This window comes from Scardinius erythrophthalmus (genome assembly GCF_964197995.2).
Source record: "Scardinius erythrophthalmus genome assembly, chromosome: 12".
In the NCBI taxonomy this organism is placed as follows: domain Eukaryota; kingdom Metazoa; phylum Chordata; class Actinopteri; order Cypriniformes; family Leuciscidae; genus Scardinius; species Scardinius erythrophthalmus.
This window is the reverse complement of record NC_138232.1, coordinates 790,783-815,526: the sequence shown is the minus strand read 5'-3', so window position 1 is coordinate 815,526 and position 24,744 is coordinate 790,783. Positions and strand designations below refer to the sequence as shown.

The 24,744-nt window shown below is 37.8% G+C and overlaps 2 protein-coding genes across 3 annotated transcripts in view; one reads left to right on the top strand and one right to left on the bottom strand.

Moving 5' to 3' along the window:
• The window catches only part of LOC308700166 (protein TMEPAI-like), a 33,448-nt gene extending 29,774 nt beyond the window's left edge, over window positions 1-3,674 (top strand). The window contains exons 4-5 of one of the 2 annotated variants that reach the window (XM_081381596.1): window positions 11-203; window positions 3,423-3,674. In XM_081381596.1, the coding sequence (XP_081237722.1) occupies window positions 11-203; window positions 3,423-3,427 (198 nt within the window). In that variant the 3' untranslated portion in view covers window positions 3,428-3,674. Of the gene's footprint in view, window positions 1-10; window positions 527-3,422 lie in introns of those variants that run through there. The other variant, XM_081381595.1, reaches the window with a different exon arrangement.
• Window positions 3,675-17,379: 13,705 nt separating this feature from the next.
• LOC308699884 (phosphoenolpyruvate carboxykinase, cytosolic [GTP]-like) lies at window positions 17,380-23,186 on the bottom strand (the record flags this gene model as incomplete). Its single annotated transcript, XM_081381025.1, has 8 exons — window positions 17,380-18,471; window positions 18,590-18,817; window positions 20,436-20,660; window positions 21,070-21,232; window positions 21,649-21,836; window positions 22,077-22,280; window positions 22,546-22,730; window positions 22,963-23,186. 8 exons carry the CDS (start codon window positions 23,184-23,186, stop codon window positions 18,020-18,022), a joined length of 1,869 nt encoding a protein of 622 aa, XP_081237151.1. The 3' UTR covers window positions 17,380-18,019.
• Between the last annotated feature and the right edge of the window lie 1,558 nt (window positions 23,187-24,744).

Here is a 24,744-nt window from a genome sequence, read left to right as displayed (position 1 = left end):
CTGTGTTTAGGTGTACACTCCTCGGCCCTCGTCCCTCCAGCGCTCGCGTGCCAGCCGCTTCCAGCCCACGTACCCGTACCTGCCGCACGCCACCATCGACCTGCCGCCCACCATCTGTCTGTCGGACGGGGAGGAGCCTCCGCCGTACCAGGGCCCGTGCTCCCTTCAGCTGCGGGACGCCGAGCAGCAGCTGGAGCTCAACCGTGAGTCTGTGCGCGCGCCGCCCAACCGCACCGTGTTCGACCGCATCACGGCCCCGCCCGCCTACTGCCAGGTCATAGGTCACTGCTACCACCCGGGCTCGCACGCACACACACACACTCAGCTCATTCAGATCAGCCGGACGGACACACGCAACACAGACAAACTCAGCGCACAGCAGGTCTGATGACGTCAGCGATCCAGACTCCCGTTCGTCCGGGTGGAGAATCGGAGGAAAACAGACTCATCTCCGGTCTGGCCTTTTCCTTTAGACGAGACAGACTTCCTATATATATATATATATTGCATATTATACACAGCAGGTCTGATGACGTCAGCGATCGTGGAAAATCGGGCAGTTGCACAAGAGACTCACGAGAGCTCACGGATTCACTCCGGTCTTGCCTTTTCACTCAGACCTTTACACACACACACACACACACATATATATATATATATATTTACATGTTGTGTGTCCTCAATGCTCTTAGCTTTCCTGACGACCTTTCTCAGCTCCTCGTGGGATTATTCCTCGACTCTAGTGACGGAGAACAATCCGTACGCCATCTCGTTTTCCAGCACTAATATCTAAACGTTCTCAAATCAAGACACATTTACTGGAGAAGAACGGCAGTGAGTGAAGATATCACGTCTGAAAATCATCAACATGAGTTTTGCATTAGCATGTCTGCTAACGGAGTCTGGGAAATGAACTGAATTCAAAGGGAAAACGATTATTTCTCCGACTCCAATGGCAGATATTAGCTGGTGTTTTAAGCACAGACTCACTTAAAGACTTGATTTCAGAAGGTTGAGATGTTTCTGCTGGACATGACGATGATAAACTGAGAAAGATCATGTTCTGCAGCGTAGAAACACACTCTTCCTTTCAGGGTCTGTTCTCGTCTTCAGTTCTTCTTCTGTAAAGACGCTTTATTACGCATCACTAGTTTCGCATTAGATGCACAATATCGAGATTTATTCTGATGTGTGTGTGTGTGTGTGCTGTCAGAGAGAGCGTTTGCCAACAACAATACGCAGGTTCACGCGTTACTCTGTGTGTGTATGTGTGTGTGTGTGTATAGGCTACTATATGAGTATATATACATGTATATGGAAAGCTTAAAAAAAGCAAACTTAAAAGCACGATTTTAGAGTTATTTATATAAATGTCTAAAATTGCACTATTTTTAATATTACGATACGGTCGGTCCACAGATAGTGTGTGTGTCCTGGACTGGGATTAACCTGTTAACTCCCATCATCCGGACCAGAAGCCTTTGCTTCCCAGATCTGAGAGAGTTCTAGAGTAGCTCTAGATTACTAGTGTAGTTTCAGTTCATGTCTCAGATGTGTTCGCCTTAATTTTATTCTGTATTCTAGAAATCTGAATTCACAATCATTGGTGTTTAGAAGCGAAGGATTCCTTGTGTTCGGCTGCGGCGTCTCTTATAGCACTTTACCGAGAGGAAAACAATCCACACCTGTAGCCGTAAACGAGCACAAACGCAAACCAATATGCAAACGCTCCGTCATGTGACGACGCTCGCAGAACTGGAATCACGTCGTGGGAATGTTGTGGACGATCCACCAGGAGAGAGTTGATTCACTCGACTCACTGAGTCACTGAATCAATGAGTCACTGAATCAATGAGTCAATGAATCACTGAATCAATGAGTCACTGAATCAATAAGTCAATGAGTCACTGAATCAATGAGTAACTGAGTCACTGAATCAATGAGTCACTGAGTCACTGAATCAAAATCGCTGCCAAACGGTGACTCTCGCGAACGCCTCCTGCACTGCAAAAAATGCTTTTCTTACTCAGTATTTTTGTCTTGTTTCCAGTCCAAATATCAAACATTTCTTAAATCGAGATGCATTTACTAAAGTAGTAAAATGACATAAGATATTAAGTCTTGTTTTCTGGGGAAATAAATCAAAATCAAGTGAGTTTATGCTGAAAACAAGCTAAATGATCTGCCAATGGGGTCAGAAAAAGAATCTTGTTTGTGTTTAAATTGAGATTATTTTTCTGACCACATTGGCGGATCATTTTGCTTGTTTTCAGCATAAACTCACTTAATTTTGATTAATTCCCCCAGAAAACAAGACTTAATATCTTATGTCATTTTACTCATCTAGTAAATGCATCTTGATTTAAGAATTTTTAGATATTTGCACTGGAAACCAGACAAAAACACTGAGTAGGAAAAGATTCCCATGATTCAGTCTGTGCTCGTCCGTCCCGGCGGGGAATATCGGGTCGGATTTTGCCGTGTTCAGTTTTATTCCAGAGAAACGCTTCTAACTGGAAGTCAACAGCTGGAGAGAGAAACTACGAAAGACTCATTCTGGTTATTATTATGTTTCACTTATAAATGATGCTTTTGGCATTTCTATAAAGCAAGTTCCACATTATCAGCGAAATGCATTTCTTTACTCTGTTTAGATTCCAAACTAGTGCATTTATAACATATTCCACATATATTTCTTCATATGCATCTGGCATTTCTGGATGATATAATATATGATGCATTTGTTATTTCAGATCATGTTATCGTGTGCTCCGTAAATTCCGAACTAGATAGCTTTTGCATTTGGTATTTCTGTTATATCTATATTCCTGCTGCGTATGATATATGATGCGTTTGGCATTTCTATAATGTATATTCCATAAATGCACATCCCGTCGGCGCGGGTCGTTCTCTCTCCAGCGCCACGTCTTCCCTTCAGAGACGCCCGTTTTGTGCCCTCCGAGATGCCAGTGTGTCACATGACCCAGTCAGCCAATCAGGCGGCCGTTGACAGGAAGTGACATTGTATGCATGATGATGATGATGATGATAGTGGAGAGAGTTGCAATATACCGACTATTGGCCTTTTGATAAAGTAGTTTAGCGCAGATTAAATATGTAGTTGTTCTTATGTTATTGTTGCTTCTTGTTAAAGGTCATTTTGTTAAAGAAAGGCCAGATGTGTGAGTGATGTTCTCACTGATGAAGACGAGCGTCGCTCCTGAAGAAACGTGCCTTCAGTCACGTGTGTGTTTGCCTCGGCGTGTGATCTGGTGAGAGTTTCAGCGCGAGACGACACACACACGACAGGACGTCCGCTCTTCCTCATGTTGCTCTCAGTGTGTGTGTGTGTGTGTGTGTGTGTGTGGATGAGCGATCGCTGGTTCTGAAGGTTTTCCATCTGCTTCATTCCCTGGTTTCAGGATGAACTCCTCTAGAGATCCCAGCTGATGTTGGGAACGGGAATCTTCTGCGTTCGGATCTACACACGTGTTGTTGTCAGTAATAACTGCTTACATGTAACTCTTATTTTTATTTTTTATTTTTATTTATATCAGAAGCTGAAAGTGTTACCGGATGTTTCTCTTTGGGACTGTGTCTATCTCACACACACCATGTTATACAATCTGATGCATTTCAATTTAGCTGCCAAATAAACAAATAAAACCTTTTATAAAATATGTAATGCGTTGAGTTGTTATTTATTCCTCTTTTGCGTTTACATGCATCAGTAGATGATGTTTGATGATGAATTAATATCAATATGAAGCACATCAACAGCCATAGTGAATTAAACTGACATTTTGTGTAAATCATTCAGATGTCTGTATTATGTTCAACTTTAACCCTGTAAAGCCTGACGTGTCAAATAATCAGTTTATTGAACCCTTAGACAAAATATAAAAGTTTGCATGTTTGATGTTGAGGATCATATTTGATGCATCAGGCTTTTATGGCTCATATAGTGAGAATATGGAGGACATTTATTTTATTTTATTCAGAGACTCAAAGTGAGCATAAATATGTTTTATAGCAGATCAATGAGATCTTTATAACAGTGTAGCTGATATTGACATGAAATGCATGTAAATATCAATATCTGCCAATAATATGTCTTAGTAAGATGATATTTAAATGCTTAGTTTATGATCTGTAGTTTTAAAACATAATGCAATGCAATACAATGATGAACAAATAAACCTTCCTCAAAAGCCTGATCATATTTGATACTCATGATTTTTATAATAAATGATTATGAATACTCAAGTAAACCTGCTTCAGTCCAGCTGAAATATTACTAACAATATCAAAGTTATTCTCATGTTTACTTGATAAAAATCAGATTTCAGATCATAAAGACACGAGCTGAAGGACGTTTGTACAATTAAACTGAAAGACTTTTACTTTATAAAACAGTCTAAAAGAGACAGAAGGACTTGAGGAGACTGACAGGTTTATCAGATCATGTTCAATATTTAGAGCTCATATGAGATATGATGCCGCTCGTTGAGGGTTCAGTAGTCTGGTGTTTCCAGCAGGTGGCGCTACAGTACACGCAGTTCATGCTCCTGTCCAGCAGAGGTCAGGCTCGTGTCATCACTGATCTTCCTCATGAACTCTCCTCATGTTCTTCACATGAGAATCATCTGAGCTCTTCAGGACATTCGGTTATGATTTAGGATTTGCACATTTTAGCACTGAAAGAAACGTAAACTATACCATCAGTTAATACTTTACAGACAATAATCTCTCACTGTATGAAGATTCCTCTCATGCACTTCATTATCAAATATTCATCAATAAATGCATTTATGTTCTTATAGATCGAGTCTGAACCTGAAACGCTCTTAATCAGTTCCTTTAATTCAGGTTTATGTACTTTATTTGCATGATTGTTGTTTACATACAAGAAAAAGAAATATATAATATAACAAATAACAATGAAAAATAGTGTTAAAATAAACTCTGCCAAGTAATTAATAATAAATAGATCTTAATAATATCTCAATAAACATGATAATAAAATTAATAATCAATAAGCTAAATGATGTAATAAAATGTAAATATAAATTAATAATAAACAAATAGTCCTTTATTTGTGTGTTGTTGTTCATATGACATGAACTGCTATTAAAGTTAAAGTTAATTCACCTCGTCTTTATTCCACTATTTACAGTCGATCATTCATTAATAATCTAATTAGAGGCTGTTCTGTTTGATTAATAATTATTCAGCTTTGATGAAATAACTAAGAATTAATGTAACGCTTGATAATTTAATACAGAGTTAAGCAGAAATGTAGTCTGTTTAATAGAGTATGACTGAAATGTTTTAACTACGTGTTTAGTAGAAATATATAATAAATATATATACTGAAAATATTTAAGTAGCCTAAAATACAACTTTTAATAGAATTTAATAGAACATGACATGTTTTAACAGTAATATTTTATTTTAAGGTGAAGTAGTTACACGTTACTACATGTATATGTACTTTAGTAATAACAGTAAATTATCCATAACTACAAGTAACTAACCCTAACTGTAACTCTACATTTAATCAATATACTTAGAGTAAGTACAGTGTAACAACGTCCCCTTAATATAAAGTGTCACTTTTTTAACTATAGGTGTTTAATAGGAAAATAATAATGATTGATTGATTGATTGATTGATTGATTGATTGATTGATTGATTGATTGATTGATTGATAAGAGAAATAAATGAAAGCGACGGACTAACAGGGAATGTTCTCAGAACGTTCTGTCAAGGTTCCCTCAAAGTCATACAAACGGTCTTCCAGTGACGTTAATAGAACGTTCATTATCTGGGCTTTAATAATTTTAGCACGTTAGCATAAAAACATTATTTATACGCCGTTTTTAACTGAAACATTTTAGCTGGACGTTCCTTTAAATGCTACTTCAGAACGTTCAGAAAACATTCAAAAGCAACATTCCCATAATGCTGGAAGATTCAGAATGATACAATAGACAACGTTCGCATAACCAAGAAAAAACGTTTGTTTGTTTTTTAAAAGGGGCATTTTGAACGTTCAGAAATAATATTTTCATAACTTAATGGAAACGCCAGCTAAGCGTTCTTCGAGCATATGTCTGTCGGGTCATCTGATCATCCGACTCACACCGGATCATTCCTCGAGTCTCTGGTTTGAACTTCAGCGGCTCGTAAACTTTGATCGTGTGTTGAAATCTCTGTTCAACAGTTATTGCTGCGATAAGACGTGTTCCCTGAGTTGTGGAATCTCAATTATCCAATAAAGAGGAACATCTTGTTCATTCAGAGGTCGTGCGCTGCCAGTCTCCTGTTGTCGGCCACAGGTGAGAGTCTCGAGCCCGCAGAACGCGCTCAGATAACAGCAGAAAACATGTTGTTCCTGAAGGGCTTCCGTCAGCAGAGCTCTGTCTTCAGTGTGTTTGACCTGCACTAAACAACACACACACGCTGCACACACTCACACATCTCAGGCAAATCATCACTTCATTCCAGAAGCTGAACATTAAAGTCTCTTTAAAGTCACTAATGCTGCAGAAAGAGAGTTTTGTGGTTGGTTATGCGAACGTTAAAGTGGAAATGAAACAGTCAGTCAAGCCCAACATTTTTTAGTAAACTGATTTTCACTCTAATAAAAAATATATAACAAACACGATTAATGTTATAGCCAGATTAATGTATCATTATAGCCAGATAAATTACTTTTGAATGTTCTCTAAACGTTACTTTCAAACGTTTTCTGAACGTTACTTTTGAATGTTCTCTGAATGTTACTTTTGAATGTTCTCTGAATGTTACTTTTGAATGTTCTCTGAACGTTACTTTTGAATGTTCTCTGAACGTTACTTTTGACTGTTCTCTGAACGTTACTTTCGAAAGTTTTCTGAACGTTACTTTTGAATGTTCTCTGATCGTTACTTTTGAATGTTCTCTGAATGTTACTTTTGAATGTTCTCTGAACGTTACTTTCGAAAGTTTTCTGAACGTTACTTTTGAATGTTCTCTGAACGTTACTTTTGAATGTTCTCTGATCGTTACTTTTGAATGTTCTCTGATCGTTACTTTTGAATGTTCTCTGAACGTTACTTTTGAATGTTCTCTGATCGTTACTTTTGAATGTTCTCTGATCGTTACTTTTGAATGTTCTCTGAACGTTACTTTTGAATGTTCTCTGATCGTTACTTTTGAATGTTCTCTGAACGTTACTTTTGAATGTTCTCTGATCGTTACTTTTGAATGTTCTCTGATCGTTACTGTTGAATGTTCTCTGAACGTTACTTTTGAATGTTCTCTGAACGTTACTTTTGAATGTTCTCTGATCGTTACTTTTGAATGTTCTCTGATCGTTACTTTTGAATGTTCTCTGAACGTTACTTTTGAATGTTCTCTGATCGTTACTTTTGAATGTTCTCTGAACGTTACTTTTGAATGTTCTCTGATCGTTACTTTTGAATGTTCTCTGATCGTTACTGTTGAATGTTCTCTGATCGTTACTTTTGAATGTTCTCTGATCGTTACTGTTGAATGTTCTCTGATCGTTACTTTTGAATGTTCTCTGATCGTTACTGTTGAATGTTCTCTGAACGTTACTTTTGAATGTTCTCTGATCGTTACTGTTGAATGTTCTCTGAACGTTACCTTTGAATGTTCTCTGATCATTACTGTTGAATGTTCTCTGATCGTTACTTTTGAATGTTCTCTGATCATTACTTTTGAATGTTCTCTGAACGTTACTTTTGAATGTTCTCTGAACGTTACTTTTGAATGTTCTCTGAACGTTACTTTTGAATGTTTTCTGAGTTACTTTTGAATGTTCTCTGATCATTACTTTTGAATGTTTTCTGAGTTACTTTTGAATGTTCTCTGATCGTTACTTTTGAATGTTCTCTGAACGTTACTTTTGAATGTTCTCTGATCATTACTTTTGAATGTTCTCTGAACGTTACTTTTGAATGTTTTCTGAGTTACTTTTGAATGTTCTCTGATTGTTACTTTTGAATGTTCTCTGATCATTACTTTTGAATGTTTTCTGAGTTACTTTTGAATGTTCTTTGATCGTTACTTTTGAATGTTCTCTGATCATTACTTTTGAATGTTCTCTGATCATTACTTTTGAATGTTCTCTGATCGTTACTTTTGAATGTTCTCTGAACGTTACTTTTGAATGTTTTCTGAGTTACTTTTGAATGTTCTCTGATCATTACTTTTGAATGTTCTCTGATCATTACTTTTGAATGTTCTCTGATCGTTACTTTTGAATGTTCTCTGAACGTTACTTTTGAATGTTTTCTACGTTACTTTTGAATGTTTTCTACGTTACTTTTGAATGTTTTCTCTGATCGTTACTTTTGAATGTTCTCTGATCATTACTTTTGAATGTTCTCTGATCATTACTTTTGAATGTTCTCTGATCATTACTTTTGAATGTTCTCTGAACGTTACTTTTGAATGTTTTCTGAGTTACTTTTGAATGTTCTCTGATCATTACTTTTGAATGTTCTCTGATCATTACTTTTGAATGTTCTCTGATCGTTACTTTTGAATGTTCTCTGAACGTTACTTTTGAATGTTCTCTGATCGTTACTTTTGAATGTTCTCTGATCATTACTTTTGAATGTTCTCTGATCATTACTTTTGAATGTTCTCTGATCGTTACTTTTGAATGTTCTCTGAACGTTACTTTTGAATGTTCTCTGATCATTACTTTTGAATGTTCTCTGAACGTTACTTTTGAATGTTTTCTGAGTTACTTTTGAATGTTCTCTGATCGTTACTTTTGAATGTTCTCTGATCATTACTTTTGAATGTTCTCTGAACGTTACTTTTGAATGTTTTCTGAGTTACTTTTGAATGTTCTCTGATTGTTACTTTTGAATGTTCTCTGATCATTACTTTTGAATGTTTTCTGAGTTACTTTTGAATGTTCTTTGATCGTTACTTTTGAATGTTCTCTGATCATTACTTTTGAATGTTCTCTGATCATTACTTTTGAATGTTCTCTGATCGTTACTTTTGAATGTTCTCTGAACGTTACTTTTGAATGTTTTCTGAGTTACTTTTGAATGTTCTCTGATCATTACTTTTGAATGTTCTCTGATCATTACTTTTGAATGTTCTCTGATCGTTACTTTTGAATGTTCTCTGAACGTTACTTTTGAATGTTTTCTACGTTACTTTTGAATGTTTTCTACGTTACTTTTGAATGTTTTCTCTGATCGTTACTTTTGAATGTTCTCTGATCATTACTTTTGAATGTTCTCTGATCATTACTTTTGAATGTTCTCTGATCATTACTTTTGAATGTTCTCTGAACGTTACTTTTGAATGTTTTCTGAGTTACTTTTGAATGTTCTCTGATCATTACTTTTGAATGTTCTCTGATCGTTACTTTTGAATGTTCTCTGAATGTTACTTTTGAATGTTCTCTGATCGTTACTTTTGAATGTTCTCTGATCATTACTTTTGAATGTTCTCTGATCATTACTTTTGAATGTTCTCTGATCGCTACTTTTGAATGTTTTCTGAGTTACTTTTGAATGTTCTCTGATCATTACTTTTGAATGTTTTCTGAGTTACTTTTGAATGTTCTCTGAACGTTACTTTTGAATGTTCTCTGATCGTTACTTTTGAATGTTCTCTGATCGTTACTTTTGAATGTTTTCTGATCGTTACTTTTGAATGTTCTCTGATCATTACTTTTGAATGTTCTCTGATCATTACTTTTGAATGTTCTCTGATCGTTACTTTTGAATGTTCTCTGAACGTTACTTTTGAATGTTTTCTGAGTTACTTTTGAATGTTCTCTGATCATTACTTTTGAATGTTCTCTGAACGTTACTTTTGAATGTTTTCTGAGTTACTTTTGAATGTTCTCTGATCATTACTTTTGAATGTTCTCTGATCATTACTTTTGAATGTTCTCTGATCGTTACTTTTGAATGTTCTCTGAACGTTACTTTTGAATGTTCTCTGATCGTTACTTTTGAATGTTCTCTGATCATTACTTTTGAATGTTCTCTGATCATTACTTTTGAATGTTCTCTGATCGTTACTTTTGAATGTTCTCTGATCATTACTTTTGAATGTTCTCTGAACGTTACTTTTGAATGTTTTCTGAGTTACTTTTGAATGTTCTCTGATCATTACTTTTGAATGTTCTCTGATCGTTACTTTTGAATGTTCTCTGAACGTTACTTTTGAATGTTCTCTGATCGTTACTTTTGAATGTTCTCTGATCATTACTTTTGAATGTTCTCTGATCATTACTTTTGAATGTTCTCTGATCGCTACTTTTGAATGTTTTCTGAGTTACTTTTGAATGTTCTCTGATCATTACTTTTGAATGTTTTCTGAGTTACTTTTGAATGTTCTCTGAACGTTACTTTTGAATGTTCTCTGATCGTTACTTTTGAATGTTCTCTGATCGTTACTTTTGAATGTTTTCTGATCGTTACTTTTGAATGTTCTCTGATCATTACTTTTGAATGTTCTCTGATCATTACTTTTGAATGTTCTCTGATCGTTACTTTTGAATGTTCTCTGAACGTTACTTTTGAATGTTTTCTGAGTTACTTTTGAATGTTCTCTGATCATTACTTTTGAATGTTCTCTGAACGTTACTTTTGAATGTTTTCTGAGTTACTTTTGAATGTTCTCTGATCATTACTTTTGAATGTTCTCTGATCATTACTTTTGAATGTTCTCTGATCGTTACTTTTGAATGTTCTCTGAACGTTACTTTTGAATGTTCTCTGATCGTTACTTTTGAATGTTCTCTGATCATTACTTTTGAATGTTCTCTGATCATTACTTTTGAATGTTCTCTGATCGTTACTTTTGAATGTTCTCTGATCATTACTTTTGAATGTTTTCTACGTTACTTTTGAATGTTTTCTACGTTACTTTTGAATGTTTTCTCTGATCGTTACTTTTGAATGTTCTCTGATCATTACTTTTGAATGTTCTCTGATCATTACTTTTGAATGTTCTCTGATCATTACTTTTGAATGTTCTCTGAACGTTACTTTTGAATGTTTTCTCTGATCGTTACTTTTGAATGTTCTCTGATCATTACTTTTGAATGTTCTCTGATCATTACTTTTGAATGTTCTCTGATCATTACTTTTGAATGTTCTCTGAACGTTACTTTTGAATGTTCTCTGATCATTACTTTTGAATGTTTTCTGAGTTACTTTTGAATGTTCTCTGAACGTTACTTTTGAATGTTCTCTGATCGTTACTTTTGAATGTTCTCTGATCGTTACTTTTGAATGTTTTCTCTGATCGTTACTTTTGAATGTTCTCTGATCATTACTTTTGAATGTTCTCTGATCATTACTTTTGAATGTTCTCTGATCATTACTTTTGAATGTTCTCTGAACGTTACTTTTGAATGTTCTCTGATCATTACTTTTGAATGTTTTCTGAGTTACTTTTGAATGTTCTCTGAACGTTACTTTTGAATGTTCTCTGATCGTTACTTTTGAATGTTCTCTGATCGTTACTTTTGAATGTTTTCTGATCGTTACTTTTGAATGTTCTCTGATCATTACTTTTGAATGTTCTCTGATCATTACTTTTGAATGTTCTCTGATCGTTACTTTTGAATGTTCTCTGAACGTTACTTTTGAATGTTTTCTGAGTTACTTTTGAATGTTCTCTGATCATTACTTTTGAATGTTCTCTGAACGTTACTTTTGAATGTTTTCTGAGTTACTTTTGAATGTTCTCTGATCATTACTTTTGAATGTTCTCTGATCATTACTTTTGAATGTTCTCTGATCGTTCCTTTTGAATGTTCTCTGAACGTTACTTTTGAATGTTCTCTGATCGTTACTTTTGAATGTTCTCTGATCATTACTTTTGAATGTTCTCTGATCATTACTTTTGAATGTTCTCTGATCGTTACTTTTGAATGTTCTCTGATCATTACTTTTGAATGTTCTCTGATCATTACTTTTGAATGTTCTCTGAACGTTACTTTTGAATGTTTTCTGAGTTACTTTTGAATGTTCTCTGATCATTACTTTTGAATGTTCTCTGATCGTTACTTTTGAATGTTCTCTGAACGTTACTTTTGAATGTTCTCTGATCGTTACTTTTGAATGTTCTCTGATCATTACTTTTGAATGTTCTCTGATCATTACTTTTGAATGTTCTCTGATCGCTACTTTTGAATGTTTTCTGAGTTACTTTTGAATGTTCTCTGATCATTACTTTTGAATGTTTTCTGAGTTACTTTTGAATGTTCTCTGAACGTTACTTTTGAATGTTCTCTGAATGTTACTTTTGAATGTTCTCTGATCGTTACTTTTGAATGTTTTCTGATCGTTACTTTTGAATGTTCTCTGATCATTACTTTTGAATGTTCTCTGATCATTACTTTTGAATGTTCTCTGATCGTTACTTTTGAATGTTCTCTGAACGTTACTTTTGAATGTTTTCTGAGTTACTTTTGAATGTTCTCTGATCATTACTTTTGAATGTTCTCTGAACGTTACTTTTGAATGTTTTCTGAGTTACTTTTGAATGTTCTCTGATCATTACTTTTGAATGTTCTCTGATCATTACTTTTGAATGTTCTCTGATCGTTACTTTTGAATGTTCTCTGAACGTTACTTTTGAATGTTCTCTGATCGTTACTTTTGAATGTTCTCTGATCATTACTTTTGAATGTTCTCTGATCATTACTTTTGAATGTTCTCTGATCGTTACTTTTGAATGTTCTCTGATCATTACTTTTGAATGTTCTCTGATCGCTACTTTTGAATGTTTTCTGAGTTACTTTTGAATGTTCTCTGATCATTACTTTTGAATGTTTTCTGAGTTACTTTTGAATGTTCTCTGAATGTTACTTTTGAATGTTCTCTGATCGTTACTTTTGAATGTTCTCTGATCATTACTTTTGAATGTTCTCTGAACGTTACTTTTGAATGTTTTCTGAGTTACTTTTGAATGTTCTCTGAACGTTACTTTTGAATGTTCTCTGAACGTTACTTTTGAATGTTTTCTGAGTTACTTTTGAATGTTCTCTGATCGTTACTTTTGAATGTTCTCTGAACGTTGCTTTTGAATGTTCTCTGATCGTTACTTTTGAATGTTCTCTGAACGTTACTTTTGAATGTTCTCTGAACGTTACCTTCAAACGTTTTCTGAACGTTACTTTTGAATGTTCTCTGATCGTTACTTTTGAATGTTCTCTAAACGTTACTTTTGAATGTTCTCTAAACGTTACTTTTTAATGTTCTCTGAACGTTACTTTTGAATGTTCTCTGAACGTTACTTTTGAATGTTTTCTGAGTTACTTTTGAATGTTCTCTGATCGTTACTTTTGAATGTTCTCTGAACGTTGCTTTTGAATGTTCTCTGATCGTTACTTTTGAATGTTCTCTGAACGTTACTTTTGAATGTTCTCTGAACGTTACCTTCAAACGTTTTCTGAACGTTACTTTTGAATGTTCTCTGATCGTTACTTTTGAATGTTCTCTAAACGTTACTTTTGAATGTTCTCTAAACGTTACTTTTTAATGTTCTCTAAACGTTACTTTTGAATGTTCTCTGATCACTACTTTTGAATGTTCTCTGATCATTACTTTTGAATGTTCTCTGATCGTTACTTTTGAATGTTCTCTGATCATTACTTTTGAATGTTCTCTGAACGTTACTTTTGAATGTTTTCTGAGTTACTTTTGAATGTTCTCTGATCATTACTTTTGAATGTTCTCTGATCATTACTTTTGAATGTTCTCTGATCATTACTTTTGAATGTTCTCTGATCGTTACTTTTGAATGTTCTCTGATCATTACTTTTGAATGTTCTCTGAACGTTACTTTTGAATGTTTTCTGAGTTACTTTTGATTGTTCTCTGAATGTTACTTTTGAATGTTCTCTGATCATTACTTTTGAATGTTCTCTGATCGTTACTTTTGAATGTTCTCTGATCATTACTTTTGAATGTTCTCTGATCATTACTTTTGAATGTTCTCTGATCATTACTTTTGAATGTTCTCTGATCGTTACTTTTGAATGTTCTCTGATCGTTACTTTTGAATGTTCTCTGATCATTACTTTTGAATGTTCTCTGAACGTTACTTTTGAATGTTTTCTGAGTTACTTTTGATTGTTCTCTGAATGTTACTTTTGAATGTTCTCTGATCATTACTTTTGAATGTTCTCTGATCGTTACTTTTGAATGTTCTCTGATCATTACTTTTGAATGTTCTCTGATCATTACTTTTGAATGTTCTCTGATCATTACTTTTGAATGTTCTCTGATCGTTACTTTTGAATGTTCTCTGAACGTTGCTTTTGAATGTTCTCTGATCGTTACTTTTGAATGTTCTCTGAACGTTACTTTTGAATGTTCTCTGAACGTTACTTTCAAACATTTTCTGATCGTTACTTTTGAATGTTTTCTGACGTTACTTTTGAATGTTCTCTAAACGTTACTTTTGAATGTTCTCTAAACGTTACTTTTTAATGTTCTCTAAACGTTACTTTTGAATGTTCTCTGAATGTTACTTTTTAATGTTTCCTGAACGTTCTGAAACAAGTAGCAACACTTAAAAAAAACGTCCAACTAAAACAAGATAAGATAACTTTGAATGAACGTTCTATTAATGTTACTGGAAGAGCGTTTCTTCATAACTTTAAAAGAAGATTGACAATGTTCTGTGAATGTTCCCTCAGAGTTTCAGTTAGCGGATTCTGTATGTTAATAAATGAGGAATACCTGGATCAGATTCACATTCACTTTCTCCTCATTTCTCCACTATATGGACGCCATCCAACATGTTTCTCATTCCCTAGAAAGACAGTTATTGGCAGCAGAACGAGTCGAGCGTCAGCAGCTCATTATCTGACGTTATATGAGGGTGAGAACATGCCCCATTTACCCAGCATGCACTGCTCCGGCAGATAACGCTCCAGCTGAAGTCCACACTTCTGTCGCTCATCCAGCATTATCACTCGCATGAGCAAATACGCTTGAGCTTATGAACATTACACAAGTTTGACGAGCGTCAGTATGAATGAACTTCGTCACTGCCATTGATGTGAATGTGATGTAATGTTCACATGAAGGTCATGAACCCTCCCAGAGAGACACTGTAAATGTCTTAAACTTTATATTTTTTTACGCGCATTATATTTAAACATTCAAGATGATGAATGTTCTACTAATATATCTACAGTGCTATGCATAAGTTTAGACACCCATGCTAAAGTTGACTAAAAAGAGGAATAAAAAAATCATCTTTTGGAAATTGAACTTAATGCCTTAATTTAAAAAATTAGGAAAAATCCAACCTTTAAGGACACCCAATTTTCTTTGTGAATGAATAATGTATCGTAAATAAATAAATGTTCTTCCTTACAATAAAAGGTGCATAAGTCTGGACACCCCTATGTTAAATTCCCATAGAGGCAGGCAGATTTTTATTTTTAAAGGCCAGTTACTTCATGGATCCAGGATACTATGAATCCTGATAAAGTTCCCTTGGCCTTTGGAATTAAAATAGCCCACATCATCACATAGCCTTCACCATACCTAGAGATTGGCATGGTTTTATTTCAGTTAGCCTAATAGCTGGTTTGATTTGCATTGAGAGATGATCTTATGGAAAGTACTCCATGCCAATCTCTAGTTATGGTGAAGGCTTTGTGATGATGTGGGCTATTTTAATTCCAAAGGCCAAGGGAACTTTATCAGGATGCATAGTATCCTGGATCCATGAAGTAAAATCTGCCTGGCTCTATGGGAATTTAACATAGGGGTGTCCAGACTTATGCACCCTGTATTTTAAGGAAGAACATTTATTTATTTATTTACGATACATTATTCATTCACAAAGAAAATTGGTGTCCTTAAAGGTTGGATTTTTCCTATTTTTTTAAATTAAGGCATTAAGTTCAATTTCCAAAATATGATTTTTTATTCCTCTTTTTAGTCAACTTTAGCATGGGTGTCTAAACTTATGCATAGCACATATATATGTGCAACACACTGCAAAACATGATGCTCTTTCTCAGTGTTTCTGTTTTATTTTCCAGCAAAAATATCTAAACATTCTTAAAGGGGTCATATAATGGTACATGCACTTTTACAAGTTGATTGTACTGAAATGTGTGTTGGCAGTGCCTGTACACAACCATCATAAAATGATAAAAATCCATCCAGTGTTTTTTTTTTAAATCTCCTTATGTGTTTGAAATCTCTGAAATCAAGCCGTTCGATTTTGTGACGTCACAAAATCGACGCCACTCCCACGATTGGTGATTGACAGCAGCGTTTCAACACAGACCCGCCCTCGCTCATGAGCGAGCTGTCAATCATAGTCCGCGCGTCATTGTTGATTCCCTCACTGGAGCGCTGTCTATGAGCAGAATGGCGTCTGCGATTGTGTTCTTCGGTGTAATAAGGAACACAGCAGTCATATTGATGTTCCTAAATCCGAACCGTTGAAGATGCAGTGGCTGAGTTTTGTTTCTGCTGAACCTCCAGATGAAGTGAGTGTAATGTTTTATTAACCTTTATATTAATATTTATATTAATCTTTGCAAATTTGCAAACCTTGCTGCACACTTCAGATGAATGTGTCTAAGGTTTTCACTCAGGGTACATTACAGCATGTTTTCTATGTACGACGTTCTCAATATAATTCATAATCCCACGTTTATAATAAACAACGCGTTATGGTTATTTCAAACGGTGTACCCACAGAACAGAGGGGCGGGGTTTGTATTGTTCATCAGTGATTCTGAAGATATCGTTCCTCTGTGTCGATATTGTTATAGTCGTGGAGTGACTCTGCTGTTCTTTTATATTTACAACGATTCCTAGAAATGTTTATTTATCGTTATAGTTATCGCTCTTGCTGAACGAGATGATTCTCTTCATATTTTCTTCACGTGGTTCAGAAATGTCATTTTCTCCTCTTTTTCGTGTTTCCTAACTTTCCTGTTTGTTTGTAGTGATACAGTATTCGAGATCTTCATTAGTTTAATAACCAGTTTCAGTTATTATCACAATTATCATCAATTATTATCTACTGATGAATTCACACTTGTGTTTGTAATTTGCAGTGAAGCATTTTGTCTCTAGTCTGCCAATATTATTTCACACATGACAGTAAGTATTAAAAGGTGAGAAATCATAATTTCTCTCATTACAGGATTCTGTTACGCTCTTAAAGTCTCTTGTTCCTGCTTGCTCTGAATGTGTTTCTGTACCGTGTATATCAAAGCATATGTACAGTATTTATGTGATGTATGTTTTATGTGTACGTTTAAAAATGTTGCACAACATTTCCATCATCTCCAGTGACAATAAAGCTCACTGTGATTAAAACACAAACACTAGATGTACATTTAAATATCTTTATTATTAATATCTAGATATGATAAGTAGATCTAGATATCAAAAGTCATAGAAATACAAAAATAATTTAAGACATTTAGAAAAATGAAATGGTTGCAAACAGTTTAAAGTTTTCTGCCATAAAGCCTCCCGCTGAATATATAAATGTGAACATGTAGGACATTTTGCATCAATAATTTATAAGGTTAAATAACAAACAGTCCTTTAATTTCATTCATAGATGTCATCAGATCTTCTGTCAGCTCCATCTGTGGAAGCTCTTCTTCTGAATTTGTTTTCACACAATTTCACAAGTTTATATCTCACAATTCCAAAATTTCCTCAGAATTCTGAGTTTATATCTCACAATTCCTACTTTTTTCGTCAGAATTCCAAGTTTATTTCTTACAATTACAAATTTTTCCTTGGAATTCCTATTTTTTTCTCACAATTAAGACTTTTTCACCTCAGAATTCCGAGTTTGTGTTACATTTCTGAGAAAAAAAAAACGTAATTGCAAGATAAAAAGTAGCAATTACCCTTTTTTTAGCCTTTTTTTTATTCCATGGTGGGTTCAGCCACTGATTAGAGGGCTAAAAATATTAAAAGTCCTAAAGTGAGAGTGTGATGTCTGCTGAACGGCTTTCTCACAGCCGTCTCACTCTCTGCTCCAGCATCTCCAGCTGTCGCTCCATCTCTCCGGGCAGGTCCTGGTTAACCTCGCGCTGGAAGTACACTCGGATCTCCTCCACCTCCCGGGTCCAGAACTGGGCTGAGATGTGGAAGAGCTGATCCAGGTCCAGGTCCGACGGGAGACCTCTGAGGTTCAGGTCGACGGGCAGGAACCCGACGGCGCTGGGCATCGCTTCGGCCTCGCCACTCACCCTGCGGAACATCCACTCCAGCACTCGGATGTTCTCCCCGAACCCGGGCCACAGGAACCGGCCCGACGCGCTCTTGCGGAACCAGTTGACGTGGAAGATCTTGGGCAGTTTGGCATCGGGACGGTCCTGCATGCTCAACCAGTGCGACAGATACTGACCGAAGTTATAGCCGAAGAACGGGCGCATGGCAAACGGGTCGTGCATGATGACTTTACCTGGACACACAGCAACACACACAGCTTTACTATCTCAGCACTTTCATTCACTCTCGTTAGTTAATGCATTAGTTAATATGAACTAATTGTGAGCAATATTGTTAGTGCATTAACTCACCAGTGTGTTCGGCGGCCGCCGTGGCTTCGGATCTCATGGCCGCTCCCACAAACACTCCATGCGACCAATCGAAGGCCTCGTACACCAGCGGGACGCCCTCGGGCCGACGCCCACCGAAGATCACGGCCTCAATGGGAACGCCTTCGGGAGACTCCCACTGCGGGTCGATGATGGGACACTGGCCGGCCGGCGTGCAGAAGCGCGAGTTGGGATGAGCGCACGGCTCGCCTGGAAGAGACACGGAGAGAAGTCGTTATCATCGTAGTTCAACGAGTCGGAGTCGAGAAGAGAGAAGTCGTTATCATCGTAGTTCTACGAGTCGGAGTCGAGAAGAGAGAAGTCGTTATCATCGTAGTTCAGCGAGTCGGAGACGAGAAGAGAGAAGTCGTTATCATCGTAGTTCAGCGAGTCGGAGACGAGAAGAGAGAAGTCGTTATCATCGTAGTTCAGCGAGTCGGAGACGAGAAGAGACGAGAGAAGTCGTTATCATCGTAGTTCTACGAGTCGGAGACGAGAAGAGAGAAGTCGTTATCATCGTAGTTCAGCGAGTCGGAGACGAGAAGAGACGAGAGAAGTCGTTATCATCATAGTTCAGCGAGTCGGAGACGAGAAGAGAGAAGTCGTTATCATCGTAGTTCAGCGAGTCGGAGACGAGAAGAGACGAGAGAAGTCGTTATCATCGTAGTTCAGCGAGTCGGAGACGAGAAGAGACGAGAGAAGTCGTTATCATCATAGTTCAGCGAGTCGGAGACGAGAAGAGAGAAGTCGTTATCATCGTAGTTCAGCGAGTCGGAGACGAGAAGAGACGAGAGAAGTCGTTATCATCGTAGTTCAGCGAGTCGGAGACGAGAAGAGACGAGAGAAGTCGTTATCATCGTAGTTCAGCGAGTCGGAGTCGAGAAGAGAGAAGTCGTTATCATCGTAGTTCTACGAGTCGGAGTCGAGAAGAGACACGGAGAGAAGTCGTTATCATCGTAGTTCAGCGAGTCGGAGACGAGAAGAGACGAGAGAAGTCGTTATCATCATAGTTCAGCGAGTCGGAGACGAGAAGAGAGAAGTCGTTATCGTAGTTCAGCGAGTCGGAGACGAGAAGAGACGAGAGAAGTCGTTATCATCGTAGTTCAGCGAGTCGGAGTCGAGAAGAGAGAAGTCGTTATCATCGTAGTTCTACGAGTCGGAGTCGAGAAGAGACACGGAGAGAAGTCGTTATCATCGTAGTTCAGCGAGTCGGAGACGAGAAGAGAGAAGTCGTTATCATCGTAGTTCAGCGAGTCGGAGACGAGAAGAGAGAAGTCGTTATCATCGTAGTTCTACGAGTCGGAGTCGAGAAGAGAGAAGTCGTTATCATCGTAGTTCTACGAGTCGGAGTCGAGAAGAGAGAAGTCGTTATCATCGTAGTTCTACGAGTCGGAGTCGAGAAGAGAGAAGTCGTTATCATCGTAGTTCTACGAGTCGGAGTCGAGAAGAGAGAAGTCGTTATCATCGTAGTTCTACGAGTCGGAGTCGAGAAGAGAGAAGTCGTTATCATCGTAGTTCAGCGAGTCGGAGACGAGAAGAGAGAAGTCGTTATCATCGTAGTTCAGCGAGTCGGAGACGAGAAGAGACGAGAGAAGTCGTTATCATCGTAGTTCAGCGAGTCGGAGACGAGAAGAGAGAAGTCGTTATCATCGTAGTTCTACGAGTCGGAGACGAGAAGAGAGAAGTCGTTATCATCGTAGTTCTACGAGTCGGAGTCGAGAAGAGACACGGAGAGAAGTCGTTATCATCGTAGTTCAGCGAGTCGGAGTCGAGAAGAGAATCAGAGAGACGTGAGCGACAGAACCGAATAAATTATAACTGTGATTACCGTCCTCCGGCGTCCAGGGCCGGTTCTTCCAGGACTTCAGAGTGGTTCCCTCGAGCAGATCCTCATCCATGCCTTCCCAGAAAACCCCGCCGGCGCTGGTCTCGGCCACGTTGGTGAAGATGGTGTTCTGGCGGATGGTGTCCATGGCGTTCGGGTTGGTTTTGGTGGAGGTTCCTGGAGCCACACCGAAGAAACCGTTCTCTGGGTTGATGGCTCTGAGATTCCCTTCAACACAACAACAGAGGACGTCAAAAACTGCATATTTCTTCTCAGTAATAAACATATGATGATGCGTTCATATATTTCTTGCAATTGCAAGAAAAAAAGTCAGAATTGCGAATTTATTTCTCGCAACTCTGACTTTATATCTCGCCATACCGAGATGTAAACTCGTAATTATGAGATATAAAGTCGCAATAATCTTTTCAAATGTTTTATTCTGTGGCGGAAACATAAAAGTCAGTGTGTTTTTTGGATGTTTTTAAAGCTTATTTTCTGCAATAACCCAAAAACCAATGAAAAAATCCTATTGGGTTTTTGTGGAGGGACCTTATGTGTTGCACACCTTCTCACACACACACACACACACACACACACACACACCATCACTGAACACTAACACCACTATCTGTACCTTCGGTGTCGAACTTCATCCAGGCGATGTCGTCTCCCACACACTCCACCTTCCAGCCCGGGAGAGAAGGCCTCAGCATGGCCAGGTTAGTTTTCCCACAAGCGCTCGGGAACGCCGCCGCAAAATACTTCTTCTGTCCCGCCGGGTTCGTGATGCCCAGGATCTGCAGGAACACATCATACTCGCGTTACTCGTTATAGGAGGAAACCGAATCAGGGATAGCAGTATCTGTGAGTGTGAGTGTTTAATGGAGCTGTCAATCAAGCTGTCGAAAAATGTGTTTTAGTGCTGTATTGCAGATATTTGGATCTCAACTCTTTTTTGCATTCAATTTGAATTTATTTAGTTGCTGTTTTAACATTTTCATTTATGCATTTGGGAGACGTCTTAATACGCAGTGACTTACACTGCATAAAAAAAAAATTTCATCTGTTTTTGCAAGAAATACATATATATGCTGCTTGATATTGCAAACTTTATTATGTAAATGTATTAAAATGTTGTTTTTATTAAATATATTTACACTGAGAGTGACTTTAGTTGAGTTGTGGATGTGATGTGAGTTTGTTTGAGACTGACCAGCATGTGTTCGGCCAGCCAGCCCTCCTCTTTAGCGATCCGAGACGCGATCCGGAGAGCGAAACACTTCTTTCCCAGCAGAGAGTTCCCACCGTACCCACTGCCGAACGACACGATGCTCCTCTGGTCCGGGATGTGAGCGATCAGCGTGAGGTCGGGGTTACAGGGCCAGTTATTCACCAGCGGCTCTGAGAGAGAGGAGGGGGGGAGTTTTTCATTATTATTTAATTAATTATTTAATTATTTTAAATTATTTTATTTTTTATTGCATAGTGTTATTAATGCTTTGGCAATGTAAAGATTTCTTTCACCATGCCAATAAAGCTATTTGAATCTCGGAGAGAGAGAGAGAGAGAGAGAGAGACAGAGAGAAAGAGAGAGAGACAGAGAGAGAGAGACAGAGGTCCATGAATCTCATTAGTACTCACTCTTGAGGGGAAGTGGGCATCCGACGGAGTGAAGGCATCTCACGAACTCCCCGTTCCCGAGCGCGTTCAGAACGGGTTTGCCCACGCGGGTCATGATCCTCATACTGGCCACAACATACGGGGAGTCGGTCAGTTCCACGCCGATCTTCGAGAGCGGAGACCCGACCGGACCCATGCTGAACGGGATCACGTACATCACACGACCTGAGGACATACATTAGGGGAATGTTACATCGTATCATTCTTCAAACATTACGGGAACGTTACATTGTATCATTTCATTCATCATTATGGGAACGCTTTGAAATCGCTGGTGTTTCTGACGTCACAAACTACCTTGTAACCAATCAGATCAACGTGTGATCGTCAACCAGTGGATCTCTGAGTGAGTGAGTGAGTGGAGGCGGGGCTCATTTGCATATTCATAGAACCTACAGGGGGACTTTAAGGTTCCTGGACGCTCGTGTACCTTTCATGCACCCGGGGAAGCGCAGGTTCATGGCTTTGTCCCATTCCTCGGGCGACATCCATCGGCCGAGTTCACTGACGCCTCCTCCTCGAGGGGAAGGAACCGTGTCTCGCTGCTCCGGGGTCACGATCACCGTCTTACTCTCGACTCGGGCCACGTCTCGTGGGTCTGTGCGCGCCAGCCAGCTGAAGGACACCAGAGAGACTCAAACACTGGAAACTGCAGTCACTACACCTGATCCTGATCTACGGTGTGCTCCAGCACTGGTGAAAGGCTGTGTAACCCTCTGGTGCTCTTCACATGTAAGAAGTAAGACTTTTAGGTCATAAACGCCTGAAGAGCAGCGGAGGGTTACACGTTCACCTCTTCACTATCATGAGTCTGTGTTTGTCCTGTCAGAGAGCACGAGTGTCGTACCAGTTGTTGTACTTGTGTAGTTGTGTGATGACGCCCTGCTCCTCCAGCAGACTCAGCACGGCCCGGTTCTCCTCGTCGGATCCGTCACAGATGTGGAGCGAGTCCGGCTGGCAGAGACTCACACTGTTCTCGATGAACTCTCGCAGCGCTGGACTCAGATCCGCCGGGACGTCCTGCAGGACTCGGGACTCGGCCCGGTTCTGAGACTGCAGCTGAGGAGGCATGATGACGACGACGAGGAGTCCTGCAACACACCAGCGTTATTCTCACACACCAAACCCGAGACCAACACTAAAAAACATTTTCGTAAACTGAAATAAAATGAAGAATTCATAATAAATGAAAAACTAAAACTAAACGAAACTAACAACAGCTACTGAAAAACTAACTGAAATAAAAAAATAATTTGCAAAAATAAATAATCGTTTTTGTAATTAATAAGCTGTTTACTGTGGTGGACGATCTGAGCTGTGGCGGTTTAGTGAAATATTTGTAATAATTTGGTTCTTTGTTCAATCTGAAACTATTTTATTTTTATTATTAAGATGTCTATCTAAACTAAAACTAACATAACCATTAATGGAACTAACTAAAACTAAACTGAAATTTAAAGCAAAATTGAAAACGATATTAAAATTAAAATTAAAATTAAAAATTTAACAATGCAAAACTGTAATAACCTTGCAACACACAGACAGTGGGTGTTTTTGATTTACATTGAATCCTCACTCTATGCAAGCATGCTATTAAATTAGAACCGTACGGTAATCATTATTTACTTGTTTCTATGTACATTTCTATGTATTTTTCTATGTACATTTATGCCCTAAATTAATGCATGTTTAACTAACTGTATTTTTCTATGTACATTTCTGAAATGCACTTTCTGTAAAGCTGCTTTGAAACAATATGTATTGTGAAAAGCGCTATACAAATAAATTTGAATTGAATTGAATTGAATTAATCTGACACAACTAATATTCAAAGCCTTTTAGACCCCAAACATCATCATCATCATCATAATCATCATCATTATCTATCAGTTATAAACCCCCAATTTATACAATGAAACATTAAAATTATAAAATTAGTTTCTATTTAGTTTCAGTAAGATCCAGATTTTCCCCAGTTTGAAACACCTGCACTCAAATATTATCTCATCCAGTTTACCTTGAGTGTTGTAGAAGTAAATCAGCAGCTCTTCATCAGTCAGTGAGGATGAGGAGGGTCATCAGTGTTCTGCTCAATGAGTGTGACAGTCAGTCTTATATACTGACCTGAGGAGGAGGAACACACACACACACACACACACACACACACACACACACACACACACACACACACACACACACACACCAGTTAATCATTGAATCATTTCACTGTTCGTTTGGGAAAATACCTGATCGGACCGGAGCCTAAATCGACCTTTGACCCGTTCCGACGTGATGCAACAGCTGAACATGCAACGTCACGGAGGAGGAGTGACGTCGTGTGCAGCTCGCACGCTGATTGGTCGGTGAGCTGGAGGCTCGTCCGCGCGCACACTCAGCACTTTCTGCGAGAACAAAAACACATTTTAACATTTTATGATGAATAATTCAGTCATCATGTTATAACAACCTACTTCTTTTACTTACTTACTTTAGTCATTTTAAACATTTCCTTTCTGTAAATGAGTAAAGGTTTTCTTTATCTGGAGGACATTTAAACTGCTCAATTAAAGTGAACTAGAGAGCAAAATCAGAAACTTGATTTATTTCAGTGTTACTGGAAGAGCGTTTG